General features: G+C 37.6%; 1 protein-coding gene across 3 annotated transcripts in view; it reads left to right on the forward strand.

Annotated features, from left to right (window-relative positions):
• CTDSPL2 (CTD small phosphatase like 2) overlaps nt 1-19,553 on the forward strand; it is an 82,640-nt gene that overhangs the window by 35,382 nt on the left and 27,705 nt on the right. For 2 of the 3 annotated variants that reach the window (XM_036905386.2, XM_036905385.2), the window contains exons 3-4: nt 16,126-16,264; nt 17,805-17,954. In XM_036905386.2, the coding sequence (XP_036761281.1) occupies nt 16,126-16,264; nt 17,805-17,954 (289 nt within the window). The remainder of the gene's footprint in view (nt 1-16,125; nt 16,265-17,804; nt 17,955-19,553) is intronic. The other variant, XM_036905387.2, reaches the window with a different exon arrangement.

Genomic DNA, 19,553 nt, shown 5'->3' on the forward strand with positions numbered 1-19,553 from the left:
TTGAACTAACTTACATTCCCACCAGCAGTGTAGGAGGGTTCCCCTTTCTCCACAGCCTCGCCAACATTTGTTGTTGTTTGTCTTTTGGATGGCAGCCATCCTTACTGGTGTGAGGTGATACCTCATTGTAGTTTTAATTTGCATTTCTCTGATAATTAGCGATGTGGAGCATCTTTTCATGTGTCTGTTGGCCATCTGTATTTCTTTTTTGGAGAACTGTCTGTTCAGTTCCTCTGCCCATTTTTTAATTGGGTTATTTGTTTTTTGTTTGTTGAGGCGTGAGAGCTCCTTATATATTCTGGACGTCAAGCCTTTATCGGATGTGTCATTTTCAAATATATTCTCCCATACTGTAGGGATCCTTCTTGTTCTATTGATGGTGTCTTTTGCTGTACAGAAGCTTTTCAGCTTAATATAGTCCCACTTACTCATTTTTGCTGTTGTTTTCCTTGCCCAGGGAGATATGTTCAAGAAGAGGTCACTCATGTTTATGTCTAAGAGGTTTGTGCCTATGTTTTCTTCCAAGAGTTTAATGGTTTCATGGCTTACATTCAGGTCTTTGATCCATTTTGAGTTTACTTTTGTATATGGGGTTAGACAATGGTCCAGTTTCATTCTCCTACATGTAGCTGTCCAGTTTTGCCAGCACCACCTGTTGAAGAGACTGTCATTTCGCCATTGTATGTCCATGGCTCCTTTATCAAATATTAATTGACCATATATGTCTGGGTTAATATCTGGATTCTCTAGTCTGTTCCATTGGTCTGTGGCTCTGCTCTTGTGCCAGTACCAAATTGTCTTGATTACTATGGCTTTATAGTAGAGCTTGAAGTTGGGGAGTGAGATCCCCCCTACTTTATTCTTCTTTCTCAGGATTGCTTTGGCTATTCGGGGTCTTTTGTGTTTCCATATGAATTTTTGAATTATTTGTTCCAGTTCATTGAAGAATGTTGCTGGTAGTTTCATAGGGATTGCATCAAATCTGTATATTGCTTTGGGCAGGATGGCCATTTTGACGATATTAATTCTTCCTAGCCACGAGCATGGGATGAGTTTCCATCTGTTAGTGTCCCCTTTAATTTCTCTTAAGAGTGACTTGTAGTTTTCAGAGTATAAGTCTTTCACTTCTTTGGTTAGGTTTATTCCTAGGTATTTTATTTTTTTTGATGCAATTGTGAATGGAGTTGTTTTCCTGATTTCTCTTTCTGTTGGTTCATTGTTAGTATATAGGAAAGCCACAGATTTCTGTGTGTTGATTTTGTATCCTGCAACTTTGCTGTATTCCGATATCAGTTCTAGTAGTTTTGGGGTGGAGTCTTTAGGGTTTTTTATGTACAGTATCATGTCATCTGCAAATAGTGACAGTTTAACTTCTTCTTTACCAATCTGGATTCCTTGTATTTCTTTATTTTGTCTGATTGCCGTGGCTAGGACCTCCAGTACTATGTTAAATAACAGTGGAGAGAGTGGGCATCCCTGTCTAGTTCCCGATCTCAGAGGAAATGCTTTCAGCTTCTCGCTGTTCAATATAATGTTGGCTGTGGGTTTATCATAGATGGCCTTTATTATGTTGAGGTACTTGCCCTCTATTCCCATTTTGCTGAGAGTTTTTAACATGAATGGATGTTGAACTTTGTCAAATGCTTTTTCAGCATCTATGGAGATGATCATGTGGTTTTTGTCTTTCTTTTTGTTGATGTGGTGGATGATGTTGATGGACTTTCGAATGTTGTACCATCCTTGCATCCCTGGAATGAATCCCACTTGGTCATAGTGTATGATCCTTTTGATGTATTTTTGAATTCGGTTTGCTAATATTTTGTTGAGTATTTTTGCATCTACGTTCATCAGGGATATTGGTCTGTAGTTTTCTTTTTTGGTGGCGTCTTTGCCTGGTTTTGGTATTAGGGTGATGTTAGCTTCATAGAATGAGTTTGGGAGTATCCCCTCCTCCTCTATTTTTTGGAAGACTTTAAAGAGAATGGGTATTATGTCTTCCCTGTATGTCTGATAAAATTCCGAGGTAAATCCATCTGGCCCGGGGGTTTTGTTCTTTGGTAGTTTTTTGATTACCTCTTCAATTTCTTTGCTGGTAATTGGTCTGTTTAGATTTTCTGTTTCTTCCTGGGTCAATCTTGGAAGGTTATATTTTTCTAGGAAGTTGTCCATTTCTCCTAGGTTTCCCAGCTTGTTAGCATATAGGTTTTCATAGTATTCTCCAATAATTCTTTGCATTTCCGTGGGGTCCGTCGTGATTTTTCCTTTCTCGTTTCTGATACTGTTGATTTGAGTTGACTCTCTTTTCTTCTTAATAAGTCTGGCTAGAGGCTTATCTATTTTGTTTATTTTCTCGAAGAACCAGCTCTTGGTTTCATTGATTTTTGCTATTGTTTTATTCTTCTCAATTTTATTTATTTCTTCTCTGATCTTTATTATGTCCCTCCTTCTGCTGACCTTAGGCCTCATCTGTTCTTCTTTTTCCAATTTTGATAATTGTGACATTAGACCATTCATTTGGGATTGCTCTTCCTTTTTTAAATATGCTTGGATTGCTATATACTTTCCTCTTAAGACTGCTTTTGCTGTGTCCCACAGAAGTTGGGGCTTAGTGTTGTTGTTGTCATTTGTTTCCATATATTGCTGGATCTCCATTTTGATTTGGTCATTGATCCATTGATTATTTAGGAGCGTGTTGTTAAGCCTCCATGTGTTTGTGAGCCTCTTTGCTTTCTTTGTACAGTTTATTTCTAGTTTTATGCCTTTGTGGTCTGAAAAGTTAGTTGGTAGGATTTCAATCTTTTGGAATTTTCTGAGGCTCTTTTTGTGGCCTAGTATGTGGTCTATTCTGGAGAATGTTCCATGTGCACTTGAGAAGAATGTATATCCCGCTGCTTTTGGATGTAGAGTTGTATAGATGTCTATTAGGTCCATCTGCTCTACTGTGTTGTTCAGTGCTTCCGTGTCCTTACTTATTTTCTGCCCAGTGGATCTATCCTTTGGGGTGAGTGGTGTGTTGAAGTCTCCTAGAATGAATGCATTGCAGTCTATATCCCCCTTTAGTTCTGTTAGTATTTGTTTCACATATGCTGGTGCTCCTGTGTTGGGTGCATATATATTTAGAATGGTTATATCCTCTTGTTGGACTGAGCCCTTTATCATTATGTAGTGTCCTTCTTTATCTCTTGTTACTTTCTTTGTTTTGAAGTCTATTTTGTCTGATATTAGTACTGCAACCCCTGCTTTCTTCTCACTGTTGTTTGCTTGAAATATGTTTTTCCAACCCTTGACTTTTAGTCTGTACATGTCTTTGGGTTTGAGGTGAGTTTCTTGTAAGCAGCATATAGATGGGTCTTGCTTTTTTATCCATTCTGTTACTCTGTGTCTTTTGATTGGTGCATTCAACCCATTAACATTTAGGGTGACTACTGAAAGATATGTACTTATTGCCATTGCAGGCTTTAAATTCGTGGTTACCAAAGGTTCAAGGTTAGCCTCTTTAGTATCTTACTGCCTAACTTAGCTCGCTTATTGAGCTGTTATATACACTGTCTGGAGATTCTTTTCTTCTCTCCCTTCTTGTTCCTCCTCCTCGATTCTTCATATGTTGGGTGTTTTGTGCTGTGCTCCTTCTAGGAGTGCTCCCATCTAGAGCAGTCCATGTAAGATGTTCTGTAGAGGTGGTTTGTGGAAAGCAAATTCCCTCAGCTTTTGTTTGTCTGGGAATTGTTTAATCCCACCGTCATATTTGAATGATAGTCGTGCTGGATACAGTATCCTTGGTTCAAGGCCCTTCTGTTTCATTGTATTAAATATATCATGCCATTCTCTTCTGGCCTGTAGGGTTTCTGTTGAGAAATCTGACGTTAGCCTGATGGGTTTCCCTTTATAGGTGACCTTTTTCTCTCTAGCTGCCTTTAACACTCTTTCCTTGTCCTTGATCTTTGCCATTTTAATTATTATGTGTCTTGGTGTTGCCCTTCTTGGATCCTTTCTGTTGGGGGTTCTGTGTATTTCCGTGGTCTGTTTGATTACTTCCTCCCCCAGTGTGGGGAAGTTTTCAGCAATTATTTCTTCTAAGATACTTTCCATCTCTTTGCCTCTCTCTTCTTCTTCTGGGACCCCTATAATACGGATATTGTTCCTTTTAGATTGGTCACACAGTTCTCTTAATATTGTTTCATTCCTGGAGATCCTTTTGTCTCTCTCTATGTCAGCTTCTATGCGTTCCTGTTCTCTGATTTCAATTCCATCAATGGCCTCTTGCATTCTATCCATTCTGCTTATAAACCCTTCCAGAGTTTGTTTCATTTCTGCGATCTCCTTTCTGGCATCTGTGATCTCTTTCCGGACTTCATCCCATTTTTCTTGCGTATTTCTCTGCATCTCTGTCAGCATGTTTATGATTCTTATTTTGAATTCTTTGTCAGGAAGACTGGTTAGGTCTGTCTCCTTCTCTGGTGTTGTCTCTGTGATCTTTGTCTGCCTGTAGCTTTGCCTTTTCATGGTGATAGGAATAGTCTGCAGAACTGGGACGACTGGAAGGACTTCCTTTCTTGTTGGTTTGTGGCCCTCCTCTCCTGGGAGAACAGCGGCCTCTAGTGGCTTGTGCTGCGCAGATAGGGTTTCTGCTTCCTGCCCGGCTGCTATGGAGTTAATCTCCGCTGTTGCTGTGGGCGTGGCCTGGCTCTGGCAGCTACTCCAAAATGGTGGAGTCGCGTTGGAGCAGGAGCTGCTGGGAGGCTATTTATCTCTGTAAGGGGCCTCCCTGCTCCCTGCAGCCCAGGGGTTAGGGTGCCCAGAGATCCCAGATTCCCTACCTCTGGATTAAGTGACCCGCCCTGCCCCTTTAAGACTTCCAAAAGGCACCCGCCAAAACAAAACAACGAGCACAAAAAAAAACAAGAAAAAAAATTTTTTTAATTAAAAAAAAAAAAATTTTTTTTAATTAAAAAAAAAAGGTGGTCGTTCGTTTTTCTTTATTCTCCGGTGCCAGCCTCAGGCCTCTGCTCACCGGTCTTTCTGCCCTGTTTCCCTAGTATTGGGGTCCCTGTTCCTTTAAGACTTCCAAAAAGCGCTCGCCAAAACAAAGCAGCAAAAAAGCAAAAAAAAAAAAAAAATGGTCGCGCGCTTTTCTTATGTCCTCTGTGGCCCAGCCTCCAGTGCCTGCTCACTGTTCTTGCTGCCCTGTTTTCCCAGTATCGGGGGCCCTGCACTCTGGCCCGGATGGCTGGGGCTGGGTGTTCGGCAGTCCTGGGCTCCGTCTCCCTCCCGCTCTGCCTGCTCTTCTCCCGCCGGGAGCTGGGGGGAGGGGCGCTCGGCTCCCGCGGGGCCGGGGCTTGTATCTTACCCCCTTCGCGAGGCGCTGGGTTCTCTCAGGTGCGGATGTGGTCTGGATATTGTCCTGTGTCCTCCGGTCTTTATTCTAGGAAGGGTTGTCTTTGTTATATTTTCATAGATATATGTTGTTTTGGGAGGAGATTTCCGCTGCTCTACTCACGCCGCCATCTTCCGCCCCCGGTTTGCTATTATTTTGTTGAGTATTTTTGCATCTATGTTCATAAGGGTTATTGGTCTATAATTTCTTTTTTTGTGTGGTGTCTTTGCCTGGTTTTGGAATTAGAGTGATGCTGGCTTTATAGAATTAATTTGGAAGTATTCCCTCCTCTTCTATTTTTTGGAAAACTTGAAAAATAAATGGGTAATATGTCTTCAAATGTCTGATAAAGTTCAGCGGTGAATCCTTCTGGCTTGGGGGTTTTGTTTTGTTCATGGGTAGTTTTTTGATTACCAATTAAATTTCATTGCTGGTAATTGGTCTGTTCAAATTTTGTTTCTCCTTGGCTCACTCTTGGTAAGTTGTATTTTTCTAGGAATTTGTTCATTTCTGTATATGGCATATAATTTTTTGTGGAATCCTCTAATAATAATTTGTATTTCTGTCATGTGTACATTTAAACTATTCCTTTTTTAATGTAATGGTATACTTATTTAATGACAGTTCAATTGAATTGGCAAGTAACTATTTGGATATTTTCTGTTACATATGATACAATAACAACTTAATATTTATGCAGCTGAAGGGAAAATAGCTGTATTATATTTTCATTTCTAGTTTAAAATTTCATCTGTTTTCTTTGGAGTGGATTTCTCCCTTTGTTGAGTAAGAGAATTCTGGTAGTTTCTTTTCACCAGTGTAGGAATGGATTGAAATCACAAGTCTCTCTTTTTTTATCCAATGATCCATTCTTAATTATAAAGTTATGTTTTATTTTAAAATTTGCAAAGTTTTGAAATAACTGTTTTAGATAAAATTTTTTAAATGAAATTTAATATTGCAAAGCGGAATACAAGAAGTACCCTTATTGTGTTTCCATATACATGTAAAAAAAACCCTGAGACTTCAGAATAATGATTTACTGGATCATAATGGCTAGATATTATTTTAGCAAATATAACTGTTGGAGATAGCTAGTAAGCACATAGTAGAAATACTGAACTCCAAAATCTTTCCTATTTACTCATATATTTGCCTATGTAGTGTTCATTCCCTATTGCATGTTTAGGATACCATCTGTTACTATTTATTTTATGCCTAAAGAACTTCATGTAGTATTTCTTGTGCAGATCAGCTAGAAACAAATTGTATCAAGTTTTCTGTCTCAGAATGTCTTTGAATAATAGAAAAAAACCTTTTATGTTATCTCTTCCCAATTTTCTTATAGTTTTTTGTCTATATATTTTCAGCCTGTAGTCATTTACATACTACATTTTAATCCTCATTTATCTTAGTTGTACACGTGCCATGTATATTTGGTATGTTTAATGTTTATACTCATTTCTCATGTCGTTGCTGTCATTTTCATTGTCTGAAGCTCATTTTCTATTAGATGCCACAGAAAGAACTCATGAGAAGAATATTCTGAATGCTAATGTATATTGGTAACAAACTGCTCTTTGTGCTTGAAAATCAGTTCTGCTGCATATAAACTCCTTGGCTCACATTCTCTCTTCTTGATGTTACTCCATTTTCTTCTGGCATAAAAAGTAATTGCTTTCACCCCAAACCCCCTTATGGTGATAAGCAGCCTGCCATTTGTTCCCCCCAGCCAGTGCTGCAAACGGACCAGCTGACCCCGCCACAGGTGCGGAGCAGCCGGAGAGCGGCCCCACCCACAGCAACCACACAGTCTCCTCCCAGCGCACAGATAACTGGGACAGGCAGTGGAAGCCAGAGGAAGGTCCAGAATGAACGAAGGGGCACCGTTCTAGCAGGAGAACACAGCCGGCACGGCTGGAAACCGCTCCCCCCACCATCACAGTGCTGTAGGCTAGGCCGAGGCCCTGCCCACAGTGGCAGCTCAGGAGATTATCCCAGAGACTGCCTCACAGTGTGTGGGAAACCAGCACAGGCAACAGAAGCCGGAGCAAGGTCCAGAAGGTATGAAGGGGCGCCGTTCTCACAGGAGAACACACCTGGCATGGCTGCGATGCCCTGCAGTACTCTAGGCTAGCCTGAGGGTGGCCTCACCCATGGCACATGACGAGATTTTCCCAGAGACTGCCTCCCGGTGTGCGGGTAACCGGCACGGACAGCGGAAGCTCGAGCAAGGTCTGGAAGGCACAAAGGGGCCATTCTCACAGAAGAACACACCCAGCATGGCTGCGACCCCCCACAGTGTGCTAGGCAATCCCGAGTGTCGCCCCACCCACGGCAGCTCAGGAGATTAACCTGGGGCTGCTACTGGTGTGTGGGTAGATGGGACAGATAGCGGAGAAGGGCAAGGTGATCAACAAGCAGGAAGGGACTTTGTTCTCCCAGCTGACACATATGTGCCACCTGCCTGCGACCACTTCTATCGCCGTGAAAAGGCAGAAAAATCTCGTCCAGTCAAAAATCATTCAGACAGCCCCAGAGAGAAGGCCTGGTGAGACAGATATAACCAATCTTCCTGAAAAAGAATTCAAAATAAAAGTCATAACCATGCTGATCGGCTGCAGAGAAATATGGAAGAGCAAAGGGATGAAGTCCGGAGGGAGATAACAGAAATGAAACAATCAATAGAAGGTCTTAAGAGCAGACTGGACGAGGTGCAAGAGACTGTTAATGGAATAGAAATCAGAACAGGAATACAGAGATGCTGAGGCAGAGAGAGATAAAAGTATCTCTAGGAATGAAAGAATATTAAGAGAACTGTGTGACCAATCCAACCGGAACAGTATTCACATAATAGGGGTACCAGAAAAAGAAGAGAGAGAAGGGGATAGAAAGTGTCTTTGAAGAAATAATTGCTGAAAACTTCCCCAAACTGGGGAAGGAAATAGTCTCTCAGACCATGGAAGCCCACAGATCCCCCAACACAAGGGACCCAAGGAGGATAACACCAAGACATATAATAATTAAAATGGCAAAGATCAAAGACAAGGACAGAGTACTAAAAGCAGCCAGAGAGAGAAAAAAGATCGCCCACAAAGGAAAACCCATCAGGCTATCATTAGATTTCTCAACAGAAACCTTACAAGCCAAAAGAGAATGGCATGGTTTATTTAATGCAATGAAACAGAGGGGCCTTGAACCAAGAGTACTGTATCCAGCACGATTATCATTTAAATTTGAAGGAGGGATTAAACAATTCCCAGACAAGCAAAAGTTGAGGGAATTTGCCTCCCACAAACCACCTCTACAGGATAGTTTAAAGGGGCTGTTCTAGATGGGAGCACTCCTAAGGCTAAATAGATGTCACCAGAAAAATAAAATCACAGCAAAGAAAGCAGACCAACCAAATACTAACTAAAGGCAAAAAATAAAATCAACTATCCACAAAAGCAGTCTAAGGAACACAAAAGAGTACAGAATAAAACACCTAACATACAAAGAATGGAGGAGGAGGAATAAGAAGTGAGAGAAATGAAGAATCATCAGACTGTGTTTATAATAGCTTAATAAGAGAGTTAAGTTAGACAATTAGATAGTAAAGAAGCTACTCTTCAACCCTTAGTAACCACGAATCCAAAGCCTCCAATGGCAATAAGTACATATCTATCAATAATTACCCTAAATGTAAATGGACTGATTGCACCAATCAAAAGACACAGAGGAATACATGGATAAAGAAGCAAAACCCATCTATATGCTGCTTACAAGAGACTCACCTCAAACCCAAAGATATACAGAGACTAAAAGTGAAGGTATGGAAAAATATATTTCATGCAAACAACAGGGAGAAAAAAGCAGGTGTTGCAGTACTTGTATCAGACAAAATAGACTTCAAAACAAAGTAATGAGATAAAGACATTATATAATGGTAAAGGGAGCAGTCCCACAAGAGGATATAATTATTATAAATATCTATGCACTCAGTATAGGAGCACCGACATATGTGAAACAAATACTAAAAGAATTAAAGGAGGAAATAGAATGCAATGCATTCATTTTAGGAGACTTCAATACACCGCTCACTCCAAAGGACAGATCAACCAGATAGAAAATAAGTAGGGACACAGAGGTACTGAACAACACATTAAAACAGATGAACGTAACAGACATCTATAGAACATTCCACCCAAAAGTGGCAGGATACACATTCTTCTCAAGTGCACATGGAACATTTTCTGGAATAGACCAAGTACTAGGCCACAAAAAGAACCTCCGTAAATTCAAAAAGATTGAAAGTCTGCCAACCATCTTCTCAGCTCACAAAGGTGTAAAACTAGAAATAAATTGTACAAAGAAAACAAAAAGGCTCACAAACACATGCAGGCTTAACAGCATGGACCTAAATAATCAATGGGTCAATGGCCAAATTAAAACAGATCAATCAATATATGAAGATAAATGAAAACAACAGCAGAATGCTCCAACTTCTGTGGGACGCAGCAAAGGCAATTCTAAGAGGAGTCCAGGTGTATTTAAAGAAGGAAAAACAATCCCAAATGAATAGTTTAAATTCACAATTATTGAAACTGGAAAAAGAAGAACAAATGAGGCCCAAAGTCAGTGGGAAGATGGACATAGTAAAGATCACAGAAGAAGTAAAAAAAATTAAGAATAAAAGCATAGAAAAAGTTAGTGAATCCAAGAGCTGGTTCCTTGAGAAAATAAACAAAATAGATAAACCCCTAGTCAGACTTATCAAGAAAAAAAGAGAATCGACACACCTAAAAAGAATCAGAAATGAGAAAGGAAAAATCAGTATGGACAGCACCAAAATACAGAGAATTATTAGATAATACTTTGAAAAATTATATGCTAACAAACTGGATAATCTAGGGGAAATGGACAACTTTCTAGAAAAATACAATCTTCCAAGACTGACCAAGAAAGAAACAGAAAATCTGAATAGACCAACTACCAGTAATGGAATTGAATCAGTAATCAAAAAACTCCTCGAGAAAACCCCCCGCCCGACCAGATGGCTTCATTGCTGAATTTTATCAGACATTTAGAGAAGACATAATACCCATTCTCCTTAAAGTTTTCCAAAAAACTTTAAGAAAAAGAGGGAATACTTCTAAACTCATTCTATGAAGCCTGCATCACTCTAATACCAAAACCAGGCAAAGACCCCACAAAAATAGAAAACTACAGAGCAATATCACTGATGAACATACATGCAAAAATACTCAACAAAATATTAGCAAGCCAAATTCAAAAATACAGCAAGAGGATCATACACCATGATCAAGTGGGATTCATCCCAGGGATGCAAGGATGGTACGACATTCAAAAATCCATCAACATCATCCACCACATAAACAAAAAGAAGGACAAAAACCACATGATCATCTCCATATAAGGTAAAAAAAGCATTTGACAAAATTCAACATCCATTCATGATAAAATCTCTCAACAAAATGAGTATAGAGGGCAAGTATCTCAACATAATAAAGGCCATATATGTTAAACCCACAGCCAACATCATACTTAACAGTGAAAAGCTGAAAGCTCTTCCTCTAAGATCAGGAACCAGACAAGAATGCCCACTCTGCCCGCTTTTATTCAGTATAGTACTGGAGGTCCTAGCAATGGCAGTGAGACAACACAAAGAAATAAAAGGCATCCAGATTGGTAAGGAAGAAGCTAAACTGTCACTATTTGCAGATGACATGACATTGTACATAAAAAACCTTCAAGAATCCACCCCAAAACTCCTAGAATTAATAACTGAATTCAGTAAAGTTGCAGGATGCAAAATTAATACACAGAAGTCTGTTGCATTCCTGTACACTAACAATGAACTAGCAGAAAGAGAAATCAGGAAAACAATTCCATTCACAATTGCATCAAAAATAATAAAATACCTAGGAACAAACCTAACCAAGGAAGGGAAAGACCTACACTCTGGAAACTAAAAAACACTCTTGAGAGAAATTATAAAGGAAAGCAAGAAATGGAATTTCATCCCATGCTTTTGGGTAGGAAGGATTAATATTGTCAAAATGGCCATCCTGCCTAAAGAATCTACAGATTCAATGCAATCCCTATCAAAATACCAACAGCATTCTTCAACAAACTGGAACAAATAGTTTAAAAATTCATATGGAACAAGAGAAGACCCCAAATAGCCAAAGCAATCCTGAGAAGGAAGAATAAAGTGGGGTGATTATGCTTCTGAACTTTAAGCTCTAATACAAAGCCACTGTAATCAAGACAATTTGATACTAGCACAAGAACAGACCATTAGACCAGTGGAACAGAGTTAAGAGAGTCCAGATGTTAACCCAAGTATATATGGTAAATTAATATGCAATAAAGGAGCCATGGATATACAATGGGGAAATGACAGCCTCTTCAACAGCTGGTGTTGGTAAAACTGGGCAGCTGCGTGTAAGAGAATGAACCTGAATTATTGCCTAACTCCATATACAAAAGTAAACTAGAAATGGATCAAAGACCTGAATCTAAGTCATAAAACTCTTAGCAGAAAATACAGACAAAAATCTTTTGAATATAAACATGAGCAACTTTTTCATGAGCATATCTCCCTGCGTAGGGGAAACAAAAGCAAAAATGAACTCATGGGACTACATCAAAGTAAAAAGCTTCTGTACAGCAAAGGACAGCATCAGTAGAACAAAAATCATCCTACAGTATGGGTGAATATATTCATAAATGACATTTCTGATAAGGGGCTGACATCCAAAATATATAAAGAGCTCACATGCTTCAGCAAACAAAAAGCAAATAATCCAATTAAAAAATGGGTACAGGATCTGAACAGACTCTTTTCCAAAGAAGAAATTCATATGGCCAACAGGCACATGAAAAGATGCTCCACATCGCTAATCATCAGAGAAATACAAATTAAAGCTACAGTGAGCTATCACCTCACACCTGTGTCAGGATGGCCAACATCCAAAAGACACAGAACAACAAATGCTCACAAGGGTGTGGAGAAAGGGGAACCCTCCTACACAGTTGGTGGGAATGTAAATTAGTTCAGCCATTGTGGAAAGCTATGTGGAGGTTCCTCAAAAAACTCAAAGTAGAAATTCCATTTGCCCCAGGAATTCCAGTCCTAGGAATTTACCCTAAGAATGCAGGATCACAGATTCAAAAAGACATATGCACCCCTATGTTTGTCACAGCACTATTTACAATAGCCAAGAAATGGCAGCAACCTAAGTTTCCATCAATAGATGAATGGATAAAGAAGATGTGTTACATATACAGAATGGAGTATTATTCAGCCATAAGAAGAAAAGAAATCCCACCTTTTTCAACAATGTGGATGGAGCTAGAGGGTATTTATGCTCAGTGAAATAAACCAGGCAGAGAAAGACAAGTACTAAATGATTTCACTCATTTGTGGAGTATAACAACAAAGCAAAAACTGAAGGAACAAAACAGCAGCAGAATCACAGAACCCAAGAATGGACTAACAGTTACCAAAGGGAAAGGGACTGGGGGTGGTGGGGTTTAGGGAGGGATAAGGGGACTAAGGGGCATTATGATTAGCACACATAATGTAGGGGGAGTGACGGGGAAGGCAGTGTAGCACAGAGAAGATAGAGCATCTTACTGTGCTGATGGACAGTGAGTAAAATAGGGTATGTGGTGGGACTTGATAATGGGAATCTAGTAACCACATTGTTGCTCTTGTGATTGTGTATCGATACCAGAATAAAAAATAAATACTAAAAAAGTAAGTAAAAAATAAAAACAACCTGTACAGTAATATACTATCTTGTTTTTCCTAGTTCCTCTTAATCATACCATGTCTGAAATGTCCCCAAATTATATAGTTGAATGTTCAAGAGAGACTAGAATTGGATGTTGAATTGTCTTTCATAATTGTAACATCATTGGACATTTGAGTACAGTATTCTGAAGAGTAGGATTTTATTGTCAGTGACAGCAGAAGTTTAACCTTGGTCTTAGTAGCTTATTCTTCCTCTTTGAGATATACACTGAAATATTTTAATGTATTCTCATTTGGCTACAGTATATAGTCTGTTCTACTATAGTATGTGAAACTTCCACAGTACTCCTTAGCTTGTACCGTGTTGGTAGACAGAGAAATAACATGGATGATTTGTTGATTTATACATAACTTTTCCTGAACTGATTGGGGGATCCTGAATAATGGGAGTTAAATTTTATCCTTCATCAAGAAAGTAAAAAAATTCTAGCTCAGCTGCTACTGGGGCAGAAGCATTACCACCCACCTCCTCTACCCCCAACACTCACACAAACACACATACACACAGTTTTTAATTGAAAATGATATCTGCAGTGAGAATTCCCTCCTAGAGAGGTACATCGTGGTCTAGCAGGGACTCTTAATGTGGCACTTTGCATGTCCTTTTGTGTCTATATTAGCTGCCGTACTGGCCTAAAGCTCCACTTCTCATCTTCCATACATCCTTGTTTCTACTTCTCTGTTTTTGATACTTTTTATTAAGCCCTCAGGTAGCATTGCAGCTGGTGTTAGCCTCCTGGAGTATGGCATGTCCAAGTTACCTCTGGAGTTTCTGGTCATTGTTTTTGTTAGTGCTATGGTTAGAGTTATAGTCACACTGACGATATGCCCCAGTGTATCACTTTTTACCCTCCTCGACCCATTTTTTTCCATAAGCCTTGTTGTTTTTAGTGTTGCAACCGAGGTTTTCAGGCACATATGTATTTATGTTACAGCAGATGTATTAAGAGTTCAGGAGGATGCTGAAACTTAGTGTAGTTAAGGCTTTATGGCAATATTTCTGTTTTTGAAGGACTTTTTTAAATAAAGAGAGCTCTTTTATTTTCTGGTAATAAATATTCCATGTTCAGGATATGAGCCTTCCTGCTCATCATTTTAAAATGCAGGACAATGATAAACAATGAAAATATGAGGAAGTTTGTTGTGGATCACTGAGACATCTTTTGTGCTATGATGACACGTTTTGATAGAGCTACCAAAAATTAGAGAAACTGCCAAGAAAAAGCAAAATTCTGTATTGAATGTTATTTGCAGTTCTATTTTGATCCAAACAGGGAATTGTAACTTTGGCTATTTACAATACCAAGGTTTGTTTCAGAAATAACAGGTTAAAGTTCAACCTTTAGAAAATGCTTGGTAGTATGATTACTTGCTGTGGTGTAAAAACATCAAATAGAAATATTCAGTACAAATAGATAAGTTATGCCTGTTGAATAAGCATGTTGATTATATGTATAAATTATATATAATATAGATTTAAAACTCTAACCTGTATCAAAATATTTTAGGTAGCCTCATTAAAAACAGGAAGGAAAGGTCAATGTTACAGTAATGTAAGAAAATCAGTCATTCATGTGGTAGATGACTAGAGAAATTACAAATGAAGAAAATAGATGTACAAATGCAGAAAAGTAAGTCAGGCTATTGCTTGTAGTGTACCATTTTAGTCAATAATATTGCAGAAATAGTGTAAACTGGTCATGTGAATTTGCCCCATATAGGGAAATTAATAGAAACCTTTGTTAAGGAGTTAACTCCTTAGTGTTAATTTGAGCATTTGAAGAATTGAGGTTGGCATTGGGAGTGTGACAGTGGCAGGCTCTATTTTTTTAAATAATAAATTCCAGTTGGGTTCGCTTACTGAGTTTTCAAGGAAATAACCTCTATTCTTTTGTACAATTTTAAGAATAGGGGAAAATTGCTGAAAATTCAGAGCACATTGTACAATATTTCAAAAGCATAAAAAATTGAATGGACCCTGGGGAAAGGATCTGAACTGTGACAATGCCAGTTATATTTGTGTACTACAATTGTGTTAATAAACACTCTTAGGACGCTGGCAGATTTTTCCTGTGTTTTCTGTTGTGCATTAATTCTATTTTGTTTCTCCTGGATATGAAAATCAGGAAAAGTATATTACAACATATTTTATCTTTTTTTTGAGGTACAATTGACATACAACACTATATAAGTTTCATATGTACAACATAATGATATGATATTTGTGAGTAAAATGATCACCGTAAGTTAAGTCTAGTTAATATCTGTTTCCATACATAGTTAAATTTTTTTCTTGTGATAAGAACTTCTAAGATTTACTCTCTTAGAAACATTCAAGTATTAGTACAGTACTATTAGCTATGGTCACCTTGCTGTATATTACATCCCAGTGACTTAATTATTTTGTAGCTGGAATTTTGGTCCTTTTGACTCCCCTCACTCATTTTGCCCACCTGCCACTCTGGCAACCAGCAGTCTACTCACTGTATCTTTGACTTTAGTTTTCTGTTTGTTTTTAGATTCCATGTCTAAGTGAGACCATGTAGTGTCTCTGATTTATTTCACTTAGCATAATGCCCTCAAGGATTATTCATGTCATTGCAAGCAGCAAGATTTCATTCTTTTTTATGGCTGAATAATATCCCATTGTGTGTGTGTGTGTTTTTTTTATTTTCTTTATCCATTCATCCATTGATGGACACTTAGGTTGTTTTCATATCTTGACTGTTATAAATAATGCTACAGTGAACATGGGGGTCATGTTATATTCTGGTTTTTTTTTTTGTATCATCAATCTACAATTACATGAGCAACATTATGGTTACTAGACTCCTCCCATCATCAACGCATTCTGTATTTTTAAAAGCGTAACCTGTAAGGTAGAATGCCTGTGCTGAATGAATGTTTTTTCCTCTTATATCTTAAGGAAGAGAGAGAAAATCCTGCAAAACGGAGTAGAATTGAATGTGATATAGATAATAATTTGATCACATCAACACCAAGAGCAGGAGAAAAGCCTAACAAACAGATATCTCGAGTAAGACGGAAAAGTCAAGTAAATGGAGGTTTGTTAATATTTAGATACTGTTTTATTAGGTGTAAGTAGAGATCTCATCTGACATATTTCTTGTCTGTTTTTAAAAATCTACCCTGAGCAATTCCTGCCTTATTTTTGTGATTTCTATTGTATTAAATATTAGTAGCATGAAGTGAAATAAAAATTTACCCTCCTAATATAAATCTACTTTGATGAGTGAAAATAAGAGGGGAGAGGCAGAGCACTTAGGTTTATTCTATTTAGCATGAAAATGTGTATGGAGCAACATTTTTACATCTAATGAACTCATTTCTTAAGGCATTAATAATTGTGACCTAATTTGTCTGAAATGCATAAAAGAATTTGTTTCGTATTAGAGAATTTCAGAGCTCAGAGGGGGCTTGGATCACTCAGGCCAGTAGTTTTTAGCTAGGTGTGGCTTTTTCCCTCATGGTACATTTGTCAGTGTCTGGCGACGTTTTTAGTCATCTCTGCCTGTGGAGGAGCTGCTACTAGCATCTAGCAGGTGGAGGTCAGGGATGCTACTAAACATGTTAAAATATACAGGGCAGCGTCCCACAGTAAAGAGTTACCCAGCCCCAAAGTCAATAGTGTTGCTTCTGCTAAACCCTTTTCTAGGTCCAAATCTTACTGTATTGCTGAGAAGTTCCTTAAAGTCAAAAAGAAAAACAAGGACAGTCAGGGGAAGTTCTAAGAGTGACACTGTAGCATGCAGTACTACTGCCTTTAACCAATGCTATTTTAGACACAACAGCAATAATATTTTTTACATCTTCCCCTCAATGCTGTGATGTATTTCTGTTGTTAAAATTGACCATCAGGGAGAAAAGTGATAAGTTAAAAGAGCTATAGCAAAGAAGGAAAGAAATGTAGTAAGATAATAGGTAAAGTTGTGGAGGGGCAAGGGTGTTAATCAAAATATTTATTAGAATTTATTTTTATTTTATATTTTCTAAAGACCTATGAAAATGTTTTATTGACTAGAAAAATCTTTAAAAATTGGCTATTTTTCCTCACTACCCTGAAATGGGGCCTCAATATCCATAAGTAACTTTTGACACTGCCTTCTATACATAGTGATCTTCTTAAATAGAGCTATGTTGCTTCTATTTATTTAGTGTAGAAATAGCATGGGTAGTAGGTTTTATGAAGTAGGCAGTATCCCAAAATGTAAATAAACCAAGAAAAAATCTTGCATTTGTGTTTATGATACTGTAACTTCCTTGCTTTACTAGTTTGTTTTCTGTTACATTGTATTGATTTGAAGCCTTGCAATCTGTATAATTACAAATTTTCAAAGTAGATATAAAAAATCTACTTGGAAAAAGTTCAGTGAATTATAGCATTTATAAAGCATTATAGCTAAATTTGTTGGATGTACAAGTGATTTACCTCAGGATTTCTTTTAAATAATAAGTTTTCCTAACTTCAGTATTAGTTCTCATGAAGTATTTTGAGGGAAAGAGTTATTTTTATAATGAATGGCTTAGAACACATTTCTGAAAGTCATGTTTTGTGGATCACAACTTCTTCTATTTTTGTCTTAGAAGCTGGTAGTTATGAAATGACAAATCAACATGTAAAACAAAATGGAAAATTAGAAGATAATCCTTCCTCTGGCAGTCCTCCAAGGACTACATTGTTGGGGACCATATTTTCTCCTGTCTTCAACTTTTTTTCACCAGCAAATAAAAATGGTAAGTATAAACCATTAGCCATAAATTCAGTTAAAAAAATTAATGATTTTCTTAGACTTTTAAAAGATATATTTGATTTTACTCGGTATTTTGTTAATATCTTATGTTAGTTTTCAGCCTCATTGAAAATACTCAGCTTCCAAAAGGCATTTTTTTTAAGTGACTGAAATAAATATAGATTATGTTTAATTCTATTGGAAGTGAATGAACTCTGCTTTCACTATTAGAAAAGCTAGATGATGAATTTTGGGCAGGCAGGAAAGTTTTATTTTTTGTGTTATGATGATTTCTGTAATCCTTCAAGTGAGAACAAGAGAGAATCCAGAAGCATTTTCAGTATTCTGGATCAGTAAAGTGGAATTTGTTGAATATTTTAAGTGAGCTGAAACTAGGTCATTGTTTGTTACAGTTTGTTTTTATTATTTGTTTGATTCTCTTCCTCCTTGCCCCCACAGGGAACTTTCATTTAGATAAACAGTAAAATTACCTAAATTCAAATGAATTGAAGGTTTTCACTGTGTAGTGCCTTTGCAAAAGACTCAAAATTGCCTTCATTCAAGATTTAGCTAGTGTCTTATCTTTTCTGATGATTAATACCTAATTTCATACATAATTTTAGTTTCTCTTACTTGAGGGTAAGAGATCATTGAGGGTCTTTATTTTTTGCTTCTACTAGTATGGGGCACATGGAAAATAGCCGTTAAATCCTTGTTACCTTTATTTAAATTTATTATTTAAATTCTGATTTAAATTATATTTCTGGGTAATAGTATAATTTTTAAAAGGTAGAATGGTGCACTGTAAAATAAAGATGGCCTGAGGGACAAAAATAACGCATATTAGTACATTAAAGGACTGTAAAATCCGAGAGTAAAAGCAAAACAAAAACTACTGCTAACTTCATTTAACCCACTATTTCCTAGACATATTAGACCAAGAGCCCTTTTTTGTGGAACATCTGTTAATACCTTACAGAACTAGTGTCCCATAGAGCAATCTTTGGAAATGTTGGTGTAGTGTAAAAAGAATCTAACTTTGGAGTTAGATAAACTTGTTTTGAAATTGCAGCTCTGCCACTGTTGAGCCACGTTACCTTGGACCAGTCTTTAAATTCTTAACCCTCTTAATATTTGAGTGGATAATTATACTTATATATGTGATTTGAAGATTTCAGTTGACTCAGCAAATGTTGAGCATCTGCTGTATTCCAGCCATTGTATGTTAGTCACTGGAAATTCAAATCTGATTAATGGATAAGATGGTCCATTATGCTTCTGACCTCAAGAAGCATACATTTTATAAGAGGGAGAGATATATAAATAAGCATAATAAATTTTTGTAGGTACATATGTAGAGGTTTATTATTGGGACAGTGGCGTATTCAAAGAATGGAGTGTCCTGTATTCTGGGTGGCAGCTTACAAAAGGGTTCATAGAAAAGCTGAATCTTGAAAGGTGATAAAGGGCATTCCAGGTAGAAGGAGCTGTGTAAGCAAAGGCATAGTGTATTTGAGAAACTGAAATTACATTGTCACAGTTGGAGTGTTGGAGTTGATTGGACTGGAAGGGAATAAGATAAGAGAATTATAAAGAAGTCATA

The sequence above is a fragment of the Manis pentadactyla genome, chromosome 11 (genome assembly GCF_030020395.1).
Source record: "Manis pentadactyla isolate mManPen7 chromosome 11, mManPen7.hap1, whole genome shotgun sequence".
Classification (NCBI taxonomy): Eukaryota; Metazoa; Chordata; class Mammalia; order Pholidota; family Manidae; genus Manis; species Manis pentadactyla.